The 22,300-nt window shown below is 39.1% G+C and overlaps 1 protein-coding gene across 3 annotated transcripts in view; it reads left to right on the top strand.

The window, feature by feature from the left end:
* bltp3a (bridge-like lipid transfer protein family member 3A) overlaps nt 1-22,300 on the top strand; it is a 123,972-nt gene that overhangs the window by 81,994 nt on the left and 19,678 nt on the right. For 2 of the 3 annotated variants that reach the window (XM_043716922.2, XM_043716921.2), the window contains exons 13-17: nt 2,116-2,309; nt 5,854-7,406; nt 14,327-14,517; nt 19,134-19,309; nt 20,512-20,662. In XM_043716922.2, the coding sequence (XP_043572857.2) occupies nt 2,116-2,309; nt 5,854-7,406; nt 14,327-14,517; nt 19,134-19,309; nt 20,512-20,662 (2,265 nt within the window). Of the gene's footprint in view, nt 1-2,115; nt 2,310-5,853; nt 7,407-14,326; nt 14,518-19,133; nt 19,310-20,511; nt 20,716-22,300 lie in introns of all 3 variants that reach the window. The other variant, XM_043716925.2, reaches the window with a different exon arrangement.

Raw genomic sequence — 22,300 nt, 5'->3', positions numbered from 1 at the left:
TCTTGTTACATGCCTATTGCAGAAGTAAAAACAGATCGGAGATTGACAAATTGACAGTGATGGGACAAGCTGGTGTTGATTTTCATACTGTAGTTGTAATGGATTAGGAATAAATATTATGCCTCTCTATACATCTAATTGAAGTGAACAGATCAAGCAGCTTCACTCCATTTTGTGTGCACCATGCAGCTGGAGAAATATTTTCAAGGTGTTTGTTCATCTGCAGCTGTGCAATATTAATTGTTGCATGATTGTATTTCTGAGGCATTTCACAGAATCATGAAATGGCACAGGAGGAAATTCAACTCTTATCTCTTTGAAAGAGCTATCCAATTCATCTCATTTCTGTCTTTTCCTCATAGCCGTGCACATTTGTTCTTTTACAACCATAAATCCAATTCTGTATCGTCTGTTTTTGCCATCATTTTTTATAGGCAGTGTGTTCCAGATTGTAAGTTCTCAGCAGTGAATTACTTTAGCCTTGCATCACCCCATATTTAGATCAGTCTAAAGTCCCTAAGAAACTAAATTATTGAAGATGCTTCCTTTTTGAGGTAGTGTCTTGAGAAGAGAATGGAAATATTCCATGGAAATCATACTGGTTGAAGATTGTATACATAATTCATCAACAGCTGACAAGTTTGTGTGGGTAAATTAGTTTTGAGCAATCATTTGTTAACCGTGTTCTCTGTCTAGTCATAGTCATAGAGATGTACAGCACGGAAACAGACCCTTCAGTCCAAGTTGTTCATGCTGACCAGATATCCCAATCCAATTATAGTCCCACCTGCCAGCACACTGCCCATATCCCTCCAAACCCTTCCTATTCATATACCTGTCCAGAGGCCTTTTAAATGTTGCAATTGTACCAGCCTCCACCACTTCCTCGGGCAGCTCATTCCATAAACATACCACCCTCTGTGTGGAAAAAGTTGCCTCTTAGGTCTTTTTTATATCTTTTCCCCCCTCACCCTAAACATGTACCCTCTAATTCTGGACTCTCCCACCCCAGGGAAAAGATGTTGTCTATTTATCCTATCCATTCCCCTCATGATTTTATAAACCTCTGAGGTCATCCCTCAGCCTCCAACGCTCCAGGGAAAACAGCCCCAGCCTGTTCAGCCTCAAATCGTCCAACCCTGGCAACATCCTTGTAAATCTTTTCTGAACTCTTTTCAAGTTTCACAACATCTTTCTGATTAGGAAGGAGACCAGAATTGCATGCAATATTCCAACAGTGGCCTAACCAATGCCTGGTACAGCCGCAACATGACCTCCCAAACTCCTGTACTCAGTACTGTGACCAATAACCGATAGCATGCCAAATGCCGCCTTCACTATCCTATCTACCTGCAACTCCACTTTCAAGGAGCTATGAACCTGCGCTCCAAGGTCTCTTTGTTCAGCAACGCTCCCTAATGTTTTTATGCCTTCTAACACTGGTCTTTGTTTGGCTCCTGATTTTTGATAATCTGTACGGAAATATTGCCATCTTCTCCCAAAGGTTGGACTGCCAATAGAAACTATCTAATTATTCTGGATATTTAGGTAGTGCGGAGGGTAGGTTATTGATGGATATCCTTTTAATATCCTCCCATTGAAATGTTGGCAGTCCTCTGAGGACCATGTGTTACAATCCTGACCCTTCAATTTAACCATCAACCTTTACATTTATTCTTAATTATGCTTATTCTTATTTACGCTTACAGTGTAGATTGGGATTTAGTGTTTTGAGAGCAAACTGATTTGGAAATAGCTGTTTTAACTTTGTCTCACATTTCAAATTCAGGCTATGAAACAGGCCAAGCCAACAACATGTAATATTTGTGACTTAAGAGCAATTGTTGATGTGAAACATTATAATTAGTTTACACAAAAGCATACCTGTATGGTGCATACATGTTGGGCACCTTCATTGTTCTGTATTTGATACTATTTGTTTACTAGTCTACTGGGACAGTTTATATACCAACTATTGGGTGCACTAAGTGTCATGGACATTTTATCAGAATATGACAGTATGTTTTCATTAGATTCTGTATTTTACCATCATGTTAGCTTGAAGCAATATGTTATTCTTTGCTTTCCTTTTATATCCTTTTGTCCCATTTACAGTGCCTTCTCCTAATCTTTATGTAAATCTCAATACCTTGCAATTTACACTGGATCCAGTCAGCATGCTGTGGATGAACTCCTTCTTTTTGGATTTGTATCAGACACTACAACAGTTTAAAGCCATCTATAAACTGAATAATTCTGTGAAAGTGGATGAACATGTTGACTTTTGTATGAATGGACTCATGTTGAAGGTTAGTTGCTGCTAAAGATTTTTCAAGTTAGTGTTTAAAACTTGACAAGAATATGCTATGAAATCCTGTAGGAATATGATTTATTTGGGGTGGAGGGGAAGGGTTGCTGAGGCCCGTTATAGAGGGAGTAAGTTTTCAGTTCTGTTATGGTTTACTCCACAAGTTCTGTTAACATGTTATTTAAATTTGTTTCATATGTTAGATTTGGCTTAGTCAATATAGCCTGACCATTTTGAAGTATAGAACTTGAATGTTGTCAACAAAAAACATTTTGCATTAGTGATTAGGTATTAAGAAAACTAGTTTGACGATAAACCACAATTTATATTGCGTCAGAAGATTGGCTGATGTGAGACATTGCTGGGTGAAATGGACCAATTAATGATGATTAACAGTTATCTGCCAAGCTTGGTTTAAGTTGTTTGACGAGTCAAGGAATAAGCAAGCAATGACTCTCACTAGTTGTTGAATTAATACAGGAAAATGCAAAGACTGTGATGCCAGGCATGGAGGCCATGTTTCCCAAAATAACTGGCAGATTGTTACCAATGGCATATCCCTTTGACCTTTTGCAGCAAGCAAGGTCCTGATGGTACCCAGCCAGACACACTCAACAGTATCAAAAGTTAGATCTGGTTCCACAATTGTACAACTTCTAAATAATCTGATTGTAGCGTAATGTTCTTTGGCAACGAAGGTTAGATCTTCAGTTGGACTGGCAATGTGATGAACTTGCATATACTGGAGGGTACATATTAATGCACAGAAGAAGAATACAGCGCAGAACAGGCCCTTTGGCCCTCGATGTTGCGCCGATCCAAGCCCACCTAACCTATACTAACCCACTATCCTCCATATACCTATCCAATGCCCGCTTAAATGCCCATAAAGAGGGAGAGTCCACCACTGCTACTGGCAGGGCATTCCATGAACTTACGACTCGCTGAGTGAAGAACCTACCCCTAACTTCAGTCCTATATCTACCCCCCCTTAATTTAAAGCTATGCCCCCTTGTAATACCCGACTCCATACGCGGGAAAAGGTTCACACTGTCAACCCTATCTAACCCCCTAATCTTGTTCTTTGCAAACAAAAAGAACTTGTATATGTACTTGCCTATTTTAACTTAATAAAATAGGTGACAGCCATTCACTGGTTTATTTGTCAGGGCAACATGCCTGACCTAAAATATAGACACAGCCTGGCAGTGAACTGTGAATTATTGTTAACTGGTACGTTGTCCATCACAATGTCTCTCTTAAACGTCTCTCCGAAGTAGAGTCCACTGTCAACTAATCAGCATTGTCCACTCATGCAATATAAAAGTTGGTTTCCCCTTAAATTTGTATTCTTGTGAACTATTCTGATTATAAGATTAAAAAGCTTTGACAAAATATTTGTCTTCAGCGAACTATAAACACATGACCGAGAAGCTCCTCTCCAAAGTCATGCAATACCAAGGTTGCAAACAAATTGGCTTGATCTCAGAGGGATGGAATCTGTTGCTAGGGATCAGAAGACTGTTGAACTATTTGAAATGATATAAGCAAACCAATTTCAAATCACAAAATGAGAACAAAATTTGAATTTCTTTCTGCTAGATTCCTATCTATCTCTATGAATATTCTTCTCAATATGTCCAAGCATCCATGAAGGATGATTCCGTGATCCCCATGCTCTTCAAAATAAATACTTATGTAGAAGCTTCCTTGACTTGATCAATGATTTTCACCTTCTGGACCATGGTCTAAACTTTTTATTACAGTTTAGTATATGTATTTTTGTATTAGAGAATGTGTAGGTATCAGTGCAGGTTTGACTGGTATTTATTTGCTATTGAATGTGAATTTAATTAATGATGAGATTACAGTCTTATTGGTTGTGAATCTATGATCTGGCCAGTTTTTGTCATTCGATAATATTTATACTTCTGTAGTATTTTAAATATGTTCTGCAAAGAGAAATTTAAATAAAACTTCTGTGTCCAGAACAGACCTATAGTATACTGACTTCTACACTACAATACATTACATTATATCATGGTCCCAGTGTAATGTAGGTTCTTGAATCAGTGCTGAAGTGTTGTATTCTGAGGGGTGTCTTTTTTTTTTGCCATGATCTGGTGTAACTGCTAGCAACTGTACAATAAAACCTGATCGATAAGTGATTCGAAGCCTACAATTCTTAACGTTAATTGCTTCATGGCACTCAAAGTATGAAGATCATTTGTTCATAATCAAAAATTTTATCTTCACATTTTTAAATAACACTTTTTGGTCAACTGTACACCATATTTCAGTCACAATCCATTCTCTTGAGAAATCTACACAGGCAGCAATTTTCTTTATAGCCCTGATACTGTACCTTCAAGAATACACTCCTTCCATAAGGGATCGATAAGATATAGGAACAGAATTAGGCCATGCACCCCATCAAGTCTGCTCCCCCATTTGATCATTGCTGATATGTTTCTCACGAAAAAGGTGAGGACTACAGTTGCTGGAGATCAGAGTCGAGAGTGTGGTGCTGGAAAAGTACAGCAGGTCAGGCAGCATCCAAGGAGCAGGAGAATCAATGTTTTGGACATAAGTAATTCATCAGGAATGAGGAATTTCTCAATCTGATTCTCTTGCCTTTCTCTGTAACTCCTGATGCCTTTACTAATCAAGAACCTATCTATGTCTGTCTTTGCTACACTCAATCACTTGAACTCCAAAGCCAATGTGATAAGCTCCATTGCTTCACACCCCTCTGGATGAAGAAATTTCTCTTGATCTTGGGACTAGAGGGTCATCCCTTCCTGAGGCAATACCCTTGGATCCTCGTCTCTCCTAATAGTGGAAACATCATCTCCAAAACTGCTCATGATTTTCCAAACTCAGTCTGATCAAAGCCTTAGTAGTACATCCCGGCTCTTGTATGCCCCATCAAAATGAATGTTTACCTTTCATTTGCCTTCCTAACTGCTAATTGAACCTGCATGTGAACCTTGAGAATCCTGAACTAGAACTCCCAAGTCCCTTTTATGTTTCAGATTTCTGACACCTTACCCCATTTAGAAAATACTCTAGCCCTCTTCTTATCCAAGTGCAAAGCCTCACATTTTTCCACATTACATTCTCCAAAGTGTATAACAAAGAGCTTTCTGGATTTAAATCACTAAAAAGATGCAGTTTGGTTAAATGATCATAACTTGCTTGGATGGGTAGTAAATCACAATTTGCCAGAACTGTAATGAGAGTTTACCAACAGAACATGTACCAGTGTAAAGTTTTGCTTTGCTGTTTGCTTCACTATTAAAATTTCATGTTTATTGTAAAGTTCAAAATAGATGAAAAAATGTTTAAACTCTAGAGTCAAAGCAAGACTTTCTACCCTCTGAATAGAAGGATTTTGTTGAGGAGGGAAGTCGAAATAATTAAATGACTAGTTTTCTGTAATACAATAGAAATTAAGGTAATGTGCTCCATTGCTCAGAATTTGCTTGGCTTCATAATTTGATCCCAAAAAAATTAATCATATACTTTTTCTGTATATTTTGCAGTTCATTATTCCAGTGGACAAGAAGATAATTGCTCATCCAGACAGACCACAATACCTCACCATTCAGACTTCAGATGTTGTGGCTACGAATACCCGTCACTCACTAAACTGCACACACTCTGATCTCCAACTGGTGCTAAAAGCTTTCAAAGACTTTGAATTCTTTCATGTGTCATATAAAGAGTTCCCCAAATGTGCAGACAGTTTTGATGTGCTGCAAAATGTTTTCTTTCATCATGCTTTTGAACAACAAATCAATATGGATAGAATATACACTCAAAAAAACTGCAACTATGATGTATTAAAGACATTGTCAGCTGCAGATATTTGGTCGCTCCATTTTTCCCTGCTCTGGTTGGACTTCGAGGGTATGGAGAGTTCGAAGGGCAAGCCTTTGAACTTTGTGGATGCATTTCCCCTCTCCATTTGGGTGTCTCAACCATCTAAGTTTCAGAAAGCCAAGGAATTATCCAGTCATTTAGCATCTGAATGTAGCATTGATTTAGAGGATTGCAACACGAGTTTGGGCCATAAATTCAATTTGTCCAGCTGCAAAGAATCCCTTGGAAATGGATTGCAAGCCAATACAAAGCAAGATTTTATGGGTGCAGAAGTGCTGAGATCTTCTAAAGGAATTGGAGAGGAAGGGAAATTGAGAGAAGCCAGCGAACAGGATGATTCTGAGGCAGATGTACATGTTCTAGTGTACAGCACTGCCCATGTAAAAGCACATATAAACCATTACCATTACCTTGTTCTACTCAGACTGAAGGAGTATCTCATTCAGCTACAGGAGGACCTCCGTCAGGATGTGGAAAGATGGACTAAAAACCCAGTTAAATATGGCAGTACTTGCATAGGGTTGTTGATAAAGAGTGCAGAAATTGCTTTACTGCTTCACCCTGCACCAACTGGACATTATGATGCCAAATCCCAGGAATCTGAAAGCACAAGTCTGGCTGAGTCAGAACTTTCACCTTCTGGAAGTAAAGAGAGTCTGACCATGGAGGTCAAGCCTTTGAACAGAGCAACAACTGATCAACTGGACGATACCATTACTTCTATGGATGACAGTGGGATTCACAATGGGGATTTAAGTATTGCAACCTCATTAGATCTTGGTGTTTTGTCACAAGATGGTATGCTTGTGAGCAGTGCTCCTGTTTCTAACAGTGAAGAGATGGCAACTCAAACACTAGAAAAAGGACTTGTGGAGGAAGCATTTGAAGCAGTGGAGTCACTAGAGGTTGAACGTTCTGGCGATGTCATTGATCACTCTACTTCTCACCCCACTTTAGCTACAAGCACATCTTTGATTTTAGACCCACAAAGAGAGAGCAGATCATCTGGTGGCAATGTCCAGGCTGATACTGTTCCATTTGAGGATGTTGATTCAACTCCATTGACTGTAACAAAGGATGTTGCCAAAGAAGCTCTGCTGATAACTGTGGATTTTACGAAAGAAGCAGTTTGTCTTACAAAAGATGCTTTCAGTCTCAGCAAGGAAAAGATGGCGAGCACAATGCAAAAGATGCTTTCTCTGTCATCCTCTAGGTAGGCTCAAATGGTTTTCAAGCTGTGATTATTTTATCTTAAGGTTTACATAAATATTTGAGTACTGATCTAAGTATAAAACCTAAAGCATTTATTGCAAAAGTCTTAACTTCAGAGAGCCCAGCAGACACCAATTCTATCCTCTTTGTCAAGTTCTTTTGAATTGTTGTTCGATTTTTCACCATATCTGTGCAATGTAATGCAAACTGTAGAAACTGAATGGTTGAAACAAGTACACCTTGTAACATTTTTTAAAATAAATTTTGAGGGTTTGGTTTTTTTGTTCTTCTTCCGTACCCTGTCCAATCTTCATGACATGTATGTACCTTTCAAAACTTAAAGGAGGTAATGTGATGCTGCTTTGGAGTAACGCATTTGCAACTTCTTTATTCCTGATTGGAACCTGTTCGGTTGAATGACCAATTTATTCCCTTTCCCCCTCAAAATGAAGTTTCAAATAGTGATTGCTTTCCCATCGACCATGTGAGGATTAAGAGGTAGGGTTAGAGCTTAGTGTCCGCACTAATTGGCTATAATGCAATTGAATTGTGGATGTTGCTTGCATTATGCAAGTTTTCTGCTGAACAGTTGAGTTTTCCATAGCATGATCTTCTACAGCGTGATATTCTGTAGTTCATTCTCCAATTTTTGTATGCAGAGCCCTGTACCCAAGCCTTAACAGACTATTTGAAATCAGCTCCAAGGAAATGAGCTACAGTTTAAAGATTGTGCCATCCTGCTACCACACCCTCTTTATTCAAGAAGGCTCTTGGCTGAATAATAGCCTACTATGATGAGCAAACAGAAGGTTTCGTATATTTTGTTTTTAATTGGGCATGTGGCAGTTAGGATTCCTGAAAAATTTCAGGGTGGTCAAGTGGTTTTGCTTTTGGTGTCCATTTAAACCTTTAACCCACTCACATTGTGCAGTTAATTTCTGCTCAAATAAAATGGATTCTCTGGTATTTTAAATTATTCAACACTTGGGAGGAGTGGTTGTATGATTGCACTTAAGTGAAGGCATTCAGTAGACCTAAAGTTCAAAACCAGCTCCTGCTCTTCAAATTTTTAAAATCCAAAAGCTGGTCTTCAACTTATCCTTGGCTTTAATCCACCTAATTTTGTTATCTCCCTGCTCTCACTTCTCCAGTGTTCAATCTTCTGATTCTGATCTTGGATTTTTTTTGACGTTTGCTCTATCCCACTGTTGGTGGCAAAACTTCTGTCTGCCAAGGTCTTGCCACTTGCAACTTGGAGTCCCATCCATATGCGAGCATGTGTGAGATTTCATCTGTCTCTCTTTCTCATTAGTAAATCGAATCAAAATCTGTCTTTTATCCTAAGCTCTGGCAAAATAAGAACATATTTTTATTTTAAAAGTGCAACCTAAATATTAAGTGTAGGTGTGATATTGCACAAGAAGGTCCAAGCTAAATAATTGGGCTTATCTGATCTTTTGTACCATACAGCTTGTTTCAAAGCATAGTGAATTGATAAGTGACAACACCTGGGTCTATTGCTCTCCAATAACTGCTCTGCTGTTCAGTAGCATTTAACCATCATTAGGTGGTAATTGTATTATCCTTCACCACTAAATGGACAACATTGTTCCTGCTTTCCCACTCTGAAAAATTTTTAATTGTAGAACTATCTTGGGTTAGTTAATTGGTACATTTGAGTGACTCATTCCACTCCCACTCTAAATGCCACAGGTGGGTTTTTGAAAATTAGTCATTGTTTTATTTTTAATCTTGAGGCGCTGTAACTTTTTTGCTTGGCATTGTTCAGTTCTGTTTCATTTCTGATTATCTAAAAACAATATTTGAGGATTGATCAAAGAATTGAATTCTGTTTCTTGATATTTTCCATAGAAGTTCATGCTATTATTTCATGATTTGAGTTGCTAATGTTTTCTGCTTGCGCTGAGCACAATTCTGCTTTAATCAGCAAACTTTTATCACTGCAAACAAAAAGATTTAGCTTGCTGTCAGTGTCAGGGGCAGAATCTGCTAAATGTGAACAATTTACTGTCGTTATCCACTGCCTGTGTATCTAACTCCTGAACCTCCTTTTAATTGGCAGGAAATAACATTGGTTGTAATCCAGTCAAATTGAAGAGGGAAAGCTTTTAGTTTGCAGGTTAAGGGCAGTAGCAGAATACTACAGTTCCTCGAGTAATTTCAGACTCTTTGGTTTCGAGGTTATTCAGTACTTCTCTACGAATCATAAATCTACAAAGAGGTGTACTCTGTAGGGGAGCCTCTTCTCAGTCGTTGGCTCATGAGCTCAGATCGGGGTCATGACATAACAAATGTATACCAATCCTAATTGATATATCAAATTAAGGCAAAATACTGTAGATGCTGAAGATCTGAAATAAAAACAAACTGCTATAAAAACTTATCAGTTCAGACAGTATCTGGAGAGAAAATCAGTGTTCATGTTTTGAGTCCAGTAACACTTTCTGAGAACAAGTAATCTATTTCTCCCCATGGATTCAGACTAATACAGTGGAAAATCGAATTTTCAAAATCTAGCAAATATAACCCGCAAATAGGCAGCAATGAAAGGAACATTAACCAAGTGGATCTTTCTGACATCAGAACAGAAACAGTGGCATGGTGGCTCAGTGGTTAGTACTGCTGCCTCTCAGCGCCAGAGACCCAGGTTCTATTCCAGCCTCGGGCGACTGTGCAACTCCACACCGACATTCTCCCGGTGTCTGCGTGGGTTTCCTCCTATAGCCCAGAGATGTGCAGATTAGGTGAATTGACCATAGTGTTCAGGACTGTGTAGGTTAGGTGCATTAGTCAGTGCTAAATATAGGATAATTGGGGAATCCTATATTATCCTATAGGTCTGGGTGGATTACTCTTCGGAGGTTCTGTGTGGACTTGTTGGGTCAAAGGGCCTGTTTCCACGATGTAGGGGTTCTGTGATGATTCTATGATTCTAAACTGTAAAGCAAACCTACTTTGGCACAGGTGTCCCAGGTAATGGTAGTGACCCGTTACCAAATTAGCCCACTCACATCCTGTCCGCGCAAACAATCAAACTGTTTATTCTGACAGAAGACCTGTCAAAAAGATGAACCAGGAATACAAGATGTCCTTATCTTCCATCAGTGTAGAGAAGCCAATGTAACAAAGTTGTTTAAATTATTCTAAAGCTCTCACTGCATTGGCAAACTGACAAACTTGAGATGACTTGCCTGTCCTGTCCTCCATTTCAGAAAGAAGCAGTGACCAACACCCAAGCTCGGCAAGAAATGATGCAGTTTGTGATGCATTCTTCAGCATTTTTCACCAACTAGAACAACAGTGCCACCATGTGGTTAATGTTAAATTATCATTTGCATCCATTCTGTATGGATACACACACCCTTTGGTCCAACTTGTCCATGCCGACCAGACAACCCAGTCTGATCTAGTTCCATTTACCAGCATTTGCCCTATATCTCTCTAAACCCTTCCTATTTATATAACCATCCAGATGCCTTTTTAAAAATGTTGTAATTGTACCTGCCTCCACCATTTCCTCTGGCAGCTTGTTCCATTCACACACCACTCCATGTGAAAAAGTTACCCGTCAGGTCTTTTTTCAATCTTTCCCCTCTTTCCTTAAACTTCTAATTTTGTACCTGCCCTAAGAAAAAGACTTTGGCTATTCACTGTATCCATGCCCCTCGTGATTTTATAAACCTCTATAAAGCCACCCCTCCGCCTCCGATGCTCCATTTAGCCTCTTCCTATAACCCAACCCCTGCTGTCTCAGCAACGTCCCAGCAAAATCCTCTAAGTTTAACAATGTACCTCTTAAATGTTAATATTGATTTCTCACTTGTCAAGTACAATCTGCCTGACAACACTTTTCATTGTACCTCCGTATTCTTAATGGTAATAAATCAAATCAAAGGGTGACCAAAATTGTACAATGTCCTGTACAGCCACAACATGATGTCCCAACTCCTATACTCAGTGTTCTGACCAGCGAAGGCAAGCAAGCCAAATGCTGCCTTCCCTACACTGTCTACCTGTGACTCCGCTTTCAAGGAGCTATGCACCTGCACCCCTTGGACTCTTTGTTCAGGTGCACTCCCCACATCCATATAATTTGTTTAAAGCCCTGTCTACAACCCTAATTAGATGATTCCTCAGGACAGTTGAGCCAGCATCTGTCAAATGAAGCCTGTTCCAACAGAACTGCACTCTCTCTTTCCCTAGTCTTAGTTCCATGCCCCGTGAATCAGAACTCATCTCTTCTACACCCATGTTTGAGCTATGTATTTACCCTTCTTATCTTATTTATGCTACACCAGTTTGCATATGGCTGAGGAGTTACCTTTGTGATTCTGCTTAGCTCAGCCCAGAATTGCATGCAATCACTCAGTAGAACCTCTTTCCCAGTCCTACCGATGTTGTTGTAACCTAAATGAACTTTGACAACTGGATCCTTTTGCATGCACTACAGGTTCCTCTCTAGCCTAGAAAGGATGTCCTGAACCTTGGAACCACGTAGGCAACCCCGCCTTGGGGACTCTGGTTTTGCTACAGAGAACAGTATCACTTAATCGAACAATGTTATCCCCCATGACTACTACACCTAACTTTTCTTTCCTTTTCCTCCTCTCCTATGTAGGTTATTTTTTTATGAATTAAATATGTAACTGAGATTCTGGGGGGAAAAAAATGTGAAATGACCAGTCAGAAAAGTTGGATCTTCAAAATGAATCTAAATTCCAACTAAAATTTCCACTTGATAACAAGTGTCTACAGTTTGGAAGTAAATGTAGCTGGTGAAGGATCATAACTTCTCAACAGAAAAACAATACTGCAGTTCATTACGACCCACAAAACATCCAGCTTAAGGATTGATAGATAAACAATGTGAAAGGACCACAGAAAATGATTTGCTCATGAAATCTGTCTGGAGCTACACATGTGACCTAATCAAATGAATCACTATTGTTTCATTTTCTGTGACTTTCCCTTGAGGGAAGAGTTGAGCTTTTTACTGAGAACAGTTGAAGTCATTTCCTCCTTCAAAATTGTGGTTCAGCATTATGTTGACATTTGGGAAATAGTTTTAAATATATCAACTTGAAGTATGTTTTTTCCAATTAATGTGTGATTTGCGTTTTCCATTCTGGTGGGAATTCATTTGTTATCATTTTGATTTTTTCATCCGTTTTTTGTGTTGTACACAGTATCCCAGATTTCAGTCAAATTGAGGTTGAATAACTTGAAGTTGTACACAATTTGTTGATTTTAAAAAGTTCTTAAGCATCAACTTTAGTTCTGTCTGTTATGGAATTGAGGGCAAATTATTAACCTATTTGGCTGGCTGAGCAGCAGGAGCTGGAGAATAGAAATAATGGACAGGTACTCTAGTTGGCAGTAGTTGCTTGTGTCCCACAGGGACCGAGATTAAGAGCTGGAGGAGGGTTTTGATTGCAATTAGAGGCACAAAGGGAAACCAATGAGGTAGATAGAAACTATATCCATTATTTCATAGGTAGCACAGAAGAAGGCAACTTGGCTCACTGTTTGTGCTGGCTTGCTGAAAGAACCGTGCACCTAAAACTTACTCCCTTGCCTCTTTCCAATGGCCTTGCTCATAATCCAGTCCTCTTTGAGTGCATTGATTGAACCTGCCTTTGTCTAGTCTCAGGCAGGCAATTCCATATACTAATCATTATATGGAAAAAGCTTTTCATCACATTGCTGTTGCTTTTTTTGGGACTAAGTTCTTATCTCTGCATTCTTTGGTTCTCAATTCTTCCAAGAATGACTTCAGATTCTCTATTTCTGTATTGATTTTGCCCAGACCCTTGTGATTTTGAATTCCTTTATCAAGTCTCCTTTAAACCTGGTGGTTTCTCCCTTGTATCTACATAATTAAAGTCACTCATCCCTGGAATGACTCCTGTAAAGGCACAGAAACAGTGCAGAAAGGATTTACATGTCCTTAATTTTCACATCACACCACTCCACTCCAGTTGAGGTTGAACCAGTGTTTTTGTATTCTTCCTTGCTTTTGTGTTCTACACCTTACTTATGATGTCTGTGCTCTTATTGACTGTGCTCTTAAACTTATCCTGCCATGTTCAATGATTTTTCTGCATTTACATCCAGGTACCTCTGTTCCCAAACACCCATTAGAATTGTCCCCATTATTGTATATTGTCTGTGTTCTTCCTACCAAAATTAATCACCGCACGCTTATCAGCATACAGTTTGCTAGTCACTTGGATGAATCTAGGTTAATTATGTTTTTTCCAAATTACTGTGTTTCTGAAAGCTTCCTGGTAGCATTGGTCTGTCATGTCTTGACGCACTTTTTTTTGAAAAAGTGACATTTGCAATCCTCCTGTCTTCCGGCCGCCCCCCTCAATCTAAGGAGGTTTGCAATATTATGGATAGTGCTTCTGCAATTTTAATTCTGGATTGAGTACTTTAAGTACTCAACTACAGACAATCTGTCAATTACCATCTCCTTACCAATTTTTAAACCTTTCAACTGTGTAAGCTATCTGTTTTTGCCAAGATTTGCACAGAATCGCCTTCCTTGGTAATAAGAGCTACAAAATATTACTTTAATCCCTCAACCGTGCTCCCTACACATAATCTCTTTTTTTTGATCCCTTTTCAAGCAAGTTAAGTGATAATAGAGCTGTGACAAGTTGACAGATCTATTTGGCCTGTATGGTACTTTCAAAATGTACTACTTCACTCGATGGTTCCATAATTAAACTTTCTGTTTTATAGATATCTTTGATATAATGAAGCACTGTTCCATATGACTGTTATTCTGCTGTCTTAAAAACTGCATTTATATGTTAACTTCAGGGTTTTGTTACACCATTTCTTTGTTTTGCTGCTGCTCCTGACTAAATCCAAGTTTGCATTTTGTTTCTGAAGAGAACAGCTGTCAAAAGGAGAAGATGGTTTATCCTCCTCATTATCCAGCACTAAACTGCGATTTTTAAACATGAAGCGTACCAACTCTCAGCATTCCCTTGACACTGCGTCACTTGATGGAAGCCTGACAGAAGATCGAATATCTATGGACAGTGACGGCAGTGAGAAGTATGTTATCCTCCTGGAAGCAGGTACAAAATTTTAATTCCAATTAAGAGGAAAAATAACATACGTTTTATTGATTTCAGCACTAACTAACAAATAGACAGTGAAACTAACTTGCAGTTTTGTTGGGATTATGCTGTCAGCCCTCACATACTCCCATGTAGGTTATCAGTGTATCTAAGAAGTATTTCTAAGCAGAAGCAGAAAAAATTGTTTATTACAACACCATTGTCACTTTGTGAGTCAAATATATCAGAGAGATGCAAAGATTCTCAGTGGGTCGTTAATTTTGAGTTGCATTGAGTTGTCATTGTTATCTCCAAACTCACACTGCAAAAGGCCTTTAAGAAGCTACACATTATTGACTCATGATATGGATTAGGCCATGTGAAGTAAGGACAAATAGCTGTATGGATGGCAAATCAAGAATGGTACCTGGACTTCAGAGGTTAGGTTATGAGGAGAAATTTCTAAATTATGCCAGTTTTCTTCAAAAGTTAGTAGTTTAAGGAGTGATCCAAGTCTTCAAGGTATGAATAGGAAAAGACAGATTGGATAAAGATAAACTATTTCCACTGGTTGGGGATTCTTGAACTAATGGGGGCATAGTCTAAAAATTAGGGCTAGACCATGCAGGTGAAATGTTACATAGAACATGGAGCAGTACAACACCAGAACAGGCCCTTTGGTTCAATGTACCCATGTTGACCGATATTAGGAAGCACTTTTTACACACACAGGATGATGAAGGTTTGGCATTTTCTTCTCCAAACAGTTGTTGTGGTAGATCAGTTCTTAGTTTTAAATCTGCGTTAGGTACTCTTTGTTTAGTGAAGATATTAGGGGATATTCACTCAAGGTGGGTGGATGGAGTTAGGCCACAGATCAGCCATGCTCCCATGGAATGGCAGAACATGCTTGTAGAGGTGAATGGTCTATTCTTCCTATGTTTAAATGAATTGAAAAAATTGAATGCATTGGGTCCAGGCAAAGGTTAGTTATTCAGATGAGATAAGTATTGAAATTGATGTCCCATTTTGGTCAATAATGGGACCATTGTGAGTTCAACAGTTTGGCCTTCAGATCAAGTAACTCACAATGAAAATTTGTTGATTGTACCACACTTAGGATATAATTAATTTGGCAACTGTAACTGTAGGATGTGAAAACTGTAGAAATCTTCAAGAGAATAATTCAATGATAAATAAACCACAGCATGGATGGCAAGTGGTGTGCTTAGGGAGGAAAAATGGAAACAACACCAGTGTTTTAAAATATTAAATTGAATCAAATAGACAAAAGGAATCTGGCAGATAGCTGAACAAATTATTACAATTCGTGTTGCAAATGAACAAAACAATTCAACTGATGATAAAGCACTGGAATTTCTTTCTTGAGGTATAGGTTGCAGAAATGTGCGAGTATGCCAAAGTTGATCAGACTGCATGTGATTCTAGTGATCTGAAGCACTGGAGAAAGTACAAAAAAGAATGACCTGGGGTGGTACCAAAACAGATAACAGCATCAGAAAAGATTGAACAGGACCCTGCTACTTTCTTCAGAAACCAGACAAGCTATGCAAGAACATGAAGCCTTTTGAGCTTGAACTTCCTGTCAAGATATCATAACTGAATCAGAATTGCTGCACTGCAGAAAGAGGCTATTTGGCCCATTAAGTCTGCGCTGCCCATCCAGAGACCATCCCACCCAGGCCCAGCCCCCTCTCCTATCACAGAAACCCCTCATTTCCCATGGCTTATCCATCTAACCGGCATAATCACTAGTCACTACATCATGGCCGTTCCACCTAACCTGCACATCTCTGGACTTTGGGAAGAAATTGGAGAACCCCGCAGAAACCCAAGCAGTCTCTGGAAGAATGTGCAAACTCCACACAAACAGTCACCGAAGGCTGGAATCGAACCCAGATCACTGGTGTTTTCAGGCAGCAGTGTTAACCACTGAGCCACCGTGCTGCTCAATTTCTGCACCAATTCATTTCTGCCACCCTGTTAAAAAATATTCCTTGATTTTTGGAATGTGAGCTTCACTGGCAAGGTCAATATACTTGTTTCACCTGAGTGTCCACTGTATAATCTTCAGACAGCGTCAGTTAGTGAGGGCTTCTGAGTCGAGAGAAGCCGCGTTGCTGCATTGACTCACCAAGGTTTCTGTGACTTCTGCATTTTCTCATGAGATCGCTTCTAATTCTTCTAAACTCAAAAGGTTTAGAGGGGCAGGTGTTGGACTGGGGTGGACAAAGTTTAAAGTTCCACAACATTAGGTTACAGTGCAACAGGTTTATGTGGAGGCACTAGCTTTTGAAATGCTGCTTCTTCATCAGGTGGTACTGATGAAAAAGCAGCGCTTTGAAAGCTAGTGTTTCCAAATAAACCTGTTGGACAATAAACTGGTGTTGTAGGATTTTAAACTCAAAATAATATAGGACCATTCTTACTGTTTGCTGATTGGGTAAACCTCTCAGACCAGGAATCCATGTGCAACACATTCAAATTCTTTAAACAAGTTTATCCTTACTGAGGGAAGGAGACCAGAAAGGTACATAGCATTCCAGATGTGGTCTCGGTAAAACACCATGTGACTGCAACAAGATTTCCTGACTTTTGCACTTAAGGCTATGACATACTATTTGGCATCTTAATTGCTTGCTTTAGTCACCTGTTAACCTGTGGGATTTTTGGAAACTTTCATTGACATTTACTTGTCTATCTCCTTTATACTCTGATTCTAGTCTTCATGCCAAAATGGATAACTTCACATTCTCTTGAAAAAACTTATGTCACTTCCTTGCCAATCACTTGGATCACTGAATTGGTCTAAATCCCTCTGGTGTAGGTGTCCTTCTCCCAGCTTTGGATCATCTGCAAATTTATAGTACTGTGCAGTATAGACCCTTCAGCCCTCGATGTTGCATTGCCCTGTGAAACCAATCCGAAGCCCATCTAACCTACACTCATTCTCATCCATATGCCTGTCCAATGACCACTTAAATACCCGTGTAGTTGGCGAGTCTACAACTGTTGCAGACAGTGCGTTCCACGCCCCTAATATTTGGATGCAGTGTATTCAGTTCCTTTAACTCAGTCATGAATCAAGATTGTAATTATCACAGTTAAATATTGATTCTTGTAGCTCTTCAAGAGTCACACCCTCACATTTGAAACATTTATTTTCAGTCCATTAGCTAATCCTTAATCTATTATATTTTTTTCTATTCATATGAGCCCTAATCTTGTACAATGGCATTTTGTGGTATCTTATCAAATGCTTTGTTAAAAGTAATTACCATTGAATCCAATAGGGAAGTGAAAAATAATTTCAGTCAATAGTTGGAATGTTGAACTTGGTGCCACAAGAAAAAGTGGAAGCAAATTGCTTGGATACTTCCAAAGGGAAACACAACAATTACATGAGAGCAAAGCCACACTGAGATTTTGGAAGTGGAATAGGAGGATACTTGTACTTTTGCAGGCTGTTTGAGCCTAAACCCCTCTTGCTGTGCTTTGCCATTATATGGACGTAGAATATATAATTCCAGTTCAGAGGGGCCATATTGTTACATTTTATTTCTGTGAAGTTTATCAAAATTTCCAAGTGGATTTAAGTGGACAGCCTTTGCCTAAACATTGCTGATGCTCCATTTTTGTCAGTGTGGCCGACCTCTCAGCTCAATACCATGGCAGCTATGCAACCTCTGTCAGCCCTTCCTGACTAGCCAAGTACTCAGTGCCAGTGTCTGAGCTGAGAAAGTAAATCTCAGTGGGATCTTCAAGTTGGCATTGCAGAAAGATTGATGCTTTTGTTAATTTCCATGAGCATTTCTGAACATGAATCACTGGGTACAACTGTATTAGGATACGCAGTTGATTTTTAAAAATAAGCTTTGTCCTGTATTATTTGTGCAGGATGTCCAGATCAATTATGATACCCTCCTATGCTACCAGTGCTGAGTTACACTACACTAATTATATACAGATCATTGTTGCAACCTGGCACCTTTTTATGAGCCTCCTTTCAGTATGTTTGTCTACTGACATTACACCACCATTCTTTATTGTCGTGACCTTCAAGTATAAATGAACAATCGTTTAGGACATCAAAACTTGAGTAACCATATTGGATCTTCTGATCCCTATTTGCTCACCATTCATATAACTAAGTTATTAATGTCTGATTAAAACTATATTTTTGAATGTAGAATTGCAATAGGATTGCTGACTCCTTCACATTGATTCCCTGACTGCATAAAATCTCAATTTTGGTTACTTGTGTGTAGCTATATCCAAATTGATTAGAAGAAGTTTTGTTATACCATTCTAAAAAAAACTCTTCTTCATTTTGAGAGACTTGGAATTTTGCAGATGGTCTAAAGAGTTAATTGAAAACATCAGTTTGTTCAAATTCAAAGGATGGTGGTACTTTGTTGCTGAGGTTCTCTAAACATTTGTAGCCTTTGGAACTTTGATTTCATGGAAGAGAAATCCTCTTGAGTCTAAAATGTTAAGCATCACATGTTGTTAATGGTTTGTGCTGTTTATTTGCATTGAAATTTAGAGTAACAGGTTAAATAATAATACTTCAATTGCACTGTCATGTTTATTGTCGGATTTCTAATTCTTAGAATCTGGACAGGAATCTCTTCCCCCAGATAGCAATATTCATACAGCATGTGAAATGGGCAGCAATCGGAGTCTACCAGAATGTGTAGATGGAGGACATGGAGCACAAGGCTTTCATAAACCTTCTACAATGACAAACTCATCAACTCAAAGCGAGGATGATTCTAATGCTGAACAGGTGGGTCTACTTCAATACAACTTTTTACGTTGGTATTTATCTTGATTGAAGTTTTGTTCTTGGTCATGATCGCGGAGTTAAGTTTTTTTAAGTTGAAAATATTGAAAATTTGATCATGCTGTAGGGAATTAGCAGAAACAGGTGGCAAATTGGATCCTTTTTAACAGACCAAGTAGCCACCGACTGATGTATAATTCAAAGTTTGTGAGAAGATTTGTAGCTCGGGTGCTCGTTGCTGTGGTTCTGTTCGCCGAGCTGGAAGTTTTTGTTGCAAATGTTTCGTCCCCTGTCTAGGTGACATCCTCAGTACTTGGGAACCTCCTGTGAAGCGCTTCTGGGGTGTTTCCTCCGGCATTTATAGTGGCCTGTCCCTGCCGCTTCCGGTTGTCAGTTTCAGCTGTCCGCTGTAGTGGCCGGTATATTGGGTCCAGGTCGATGTGTTTGTTGATGGAGTTTGTGGATGAGTGCCAATCTTCTAGGAATTCCCTGGCTGTTCTTTGTTTGGCTTGCTCTATAATGGTAGTGTTGTCCCAGTCAAATTCATGTTGCTTGTCGTCTGCGTGTGCGGCTACTAGGGATAGCTGGTCGTGTCGTTTCGTGGATGCGGATCGTTAACTGTCTTCCTGTTTGTCCTATATAGTGTGAGAAGATTTGTAGGTCGGGTGCTCGTTGCTGTGGTTCTGTGGTACTATATAGGACAAACAGGAAGACAGCTAACGATCCGCATCCACGAAGCGACACGACCAGCTATCCCTAGTAGCCGCACACGCAGACGACAAGCAACATGAATTTGACTGGGACAACATTACCATTATAGGGCAAGCGAAACAAAGAACAGCCAGGGAATTCCTAGGAGTTTGTGGATGAGTGCCAAGCTTCATCAACAAACACATAGACCTGGACCCAATGTACCGGCCACTACAGCGGACAGCTGAAACTGACAACCGGAAGCGGCAGGGACAGGCCACTATAAATGCCGGAGGAAACACCACAGAAGCGCTTTACAGGAGGCTCCCAAGCACTGAGGATGTCACCTAGACAGGGGACGAAACGTGTGATGTATAATCTATGCTTAAACTACCACTGACCGAATACTTAGCAACCTTTGATAATGGAATGAATATAGAATTGCTTGGTGCATGGTTCAAGTTTTTCATGTACATTTTTTAAATTCACACTCTGATTTGTTGCTTTTTTTCCAGGCTTCTGTATTGTTGCTGAAGGTATTTGACTTGAATTGTGGAATTGACATAAAAGGTGATGATCTTTTCATTGGTGTTCAAGCAAAAGAAGTGATTCCTGATCAGCTGGGCAACTTGGGAGTGCAGCAGTTTCTAAGTAGCCGTACAACTGGTGAGAAGCACGAAGCAGAGTTGCTGTTAATAATTCAATTGATGGTAGTTATGGTAACTCAATCTTCTAGTAATTTTATTAGAGCTCTTTTGATTAAGTTACAATTCTACTCAGGAGCTAAACCAAAAGGGAAAAAAAATGACAGGGTTTTACTGAAAGATTCATTGTTCATCTTGATTTACCAAGCCATTTATAATTGTAGTTGGAAGGACAAACCTCTATTCCCAGCATGGAAGGTCGATGGTCCTCCTTCTGCATTTCTTCTTTGAATTGAAGTGACCAGTTGAATTCCTAAATCTTCTGCAGTGTGAAATAGTTTCACAAAGAAGTTTTATATCTTCAGCTGCTTCATCAATGTCCTTCCTGCGATCATCATGTCAGAAGTGGGGATGCTCACTGTTGCAACAACTTTCAGCATCATTCACGGTGGCTCCGATATTGAAACAGTCTGTATCCAAATGCAGCACAACCTGCACAATATCCAGGTTTAGACTGGCAACTGGCAAGTGATATGTCCACCATACAAATGCCTAGCATTGACCATCTTTAATAGGAGTGAATCTAACTATCTCTTTACTGGCATAAGTTATTGCACTTTTTTAATATCAATTTTAAACATAAAATTCTTAATGAATAGTTTGTTTAGTTGGCATTTAACACTTATTCTTTGCTATTCCACTTCATGCAAAGCAACAGTAAACATTTGCTTATTTGGTATGAATGTTTGGTAAATTTGTTAGGCATTCGGATAAAGCTGTTGGCTATGGAGAAGTATTTCACATTAAATTGCTCATTTTGTAGAAAGAGCTCGCAGAAATTGAAAAAGATCTTGACACTGAAAATACCCAGAACCTATTGCAAAACAACACAAGGTTAATTTTTAATTTCCTTTTATTTAGGTTGCATTACTTCACACAATCCAAATTGTTCATTTTATTTTGCTTTAGTTAAGTTTACTCTGGAATTATTTTTGAATATTTAATCAAATTATGTCACATATATATGAAGGGGGATGTTTGTTGATAGTATGTTGACTGTTACTTTGATTATCTTTTGTATATCTATTGCACTTGTTTTCAGGTGAGTTAGCTACTGTGACTAAATATGATTTGGAGATGCCGGTGTTGGACTGGGGTGTACAAAGTTAAAAATCACGCAACACCAGGTTATAGTCCAACAGGTTTAACTGGAAGCACACTAGCTTTCGGAGCGACGCTCCTTCATCACCTGATGAAGGAGCGTCGCTCCGAAAGCTAGTGTGCTTCCAATTAAACCTGTTGGACTATAACCTGGTGTTGTGATTTGTGACTAAATGTGATTTTAATGTCAACTTCAGTGATTTACAAGTCTATGCCGACTCCACATTTGGAAAGATATGTATTTCATGTTATAAGCAGGACAAGCTTTCCAGGAGATCTTATGACACACGTCCTGGGATCTTAGCCAGAGCTAGTGCCTTGGGAGACGTGGAGAGTTCTTAGATTAGTTAAAGGTGCACACTCTCAAACTATTATCAGTAATGTCAAATCCAGTGATTATCACTCTTAGTACTGTTATCAATCATTTAAGCTAAATGTCTATTCTGGCTTTCCATACAGAAAACCAGTTAGTCCCTTTTTTTGTTCTTGGCTCTATCCT

This window comes from Chiloscyllium plagiosum, unplaced genomic scaffold (assembly GCF_037043375.1).
Source record: "Chiloscyllium plagiosum isolate Xiang-an unplaced genomic scaffold, Cpla_swu_hap1 HiC_scaffold_26, whole genome shotgun sequence".
In the NCBI taxonomy this organism is placed as follows: domain Eukaryota; kingdom Metazoa; phylum Chordata; class Chondrichthyes; order Orectolobiformes; family Hemiscylliidae; genus Chiloscyllium; species Chiloscyllium plagiosum.
Note: the sequence above shows the minus strand (reverse complement) of the source record. Positions and strands in the feature narration are given on the sequence as shown.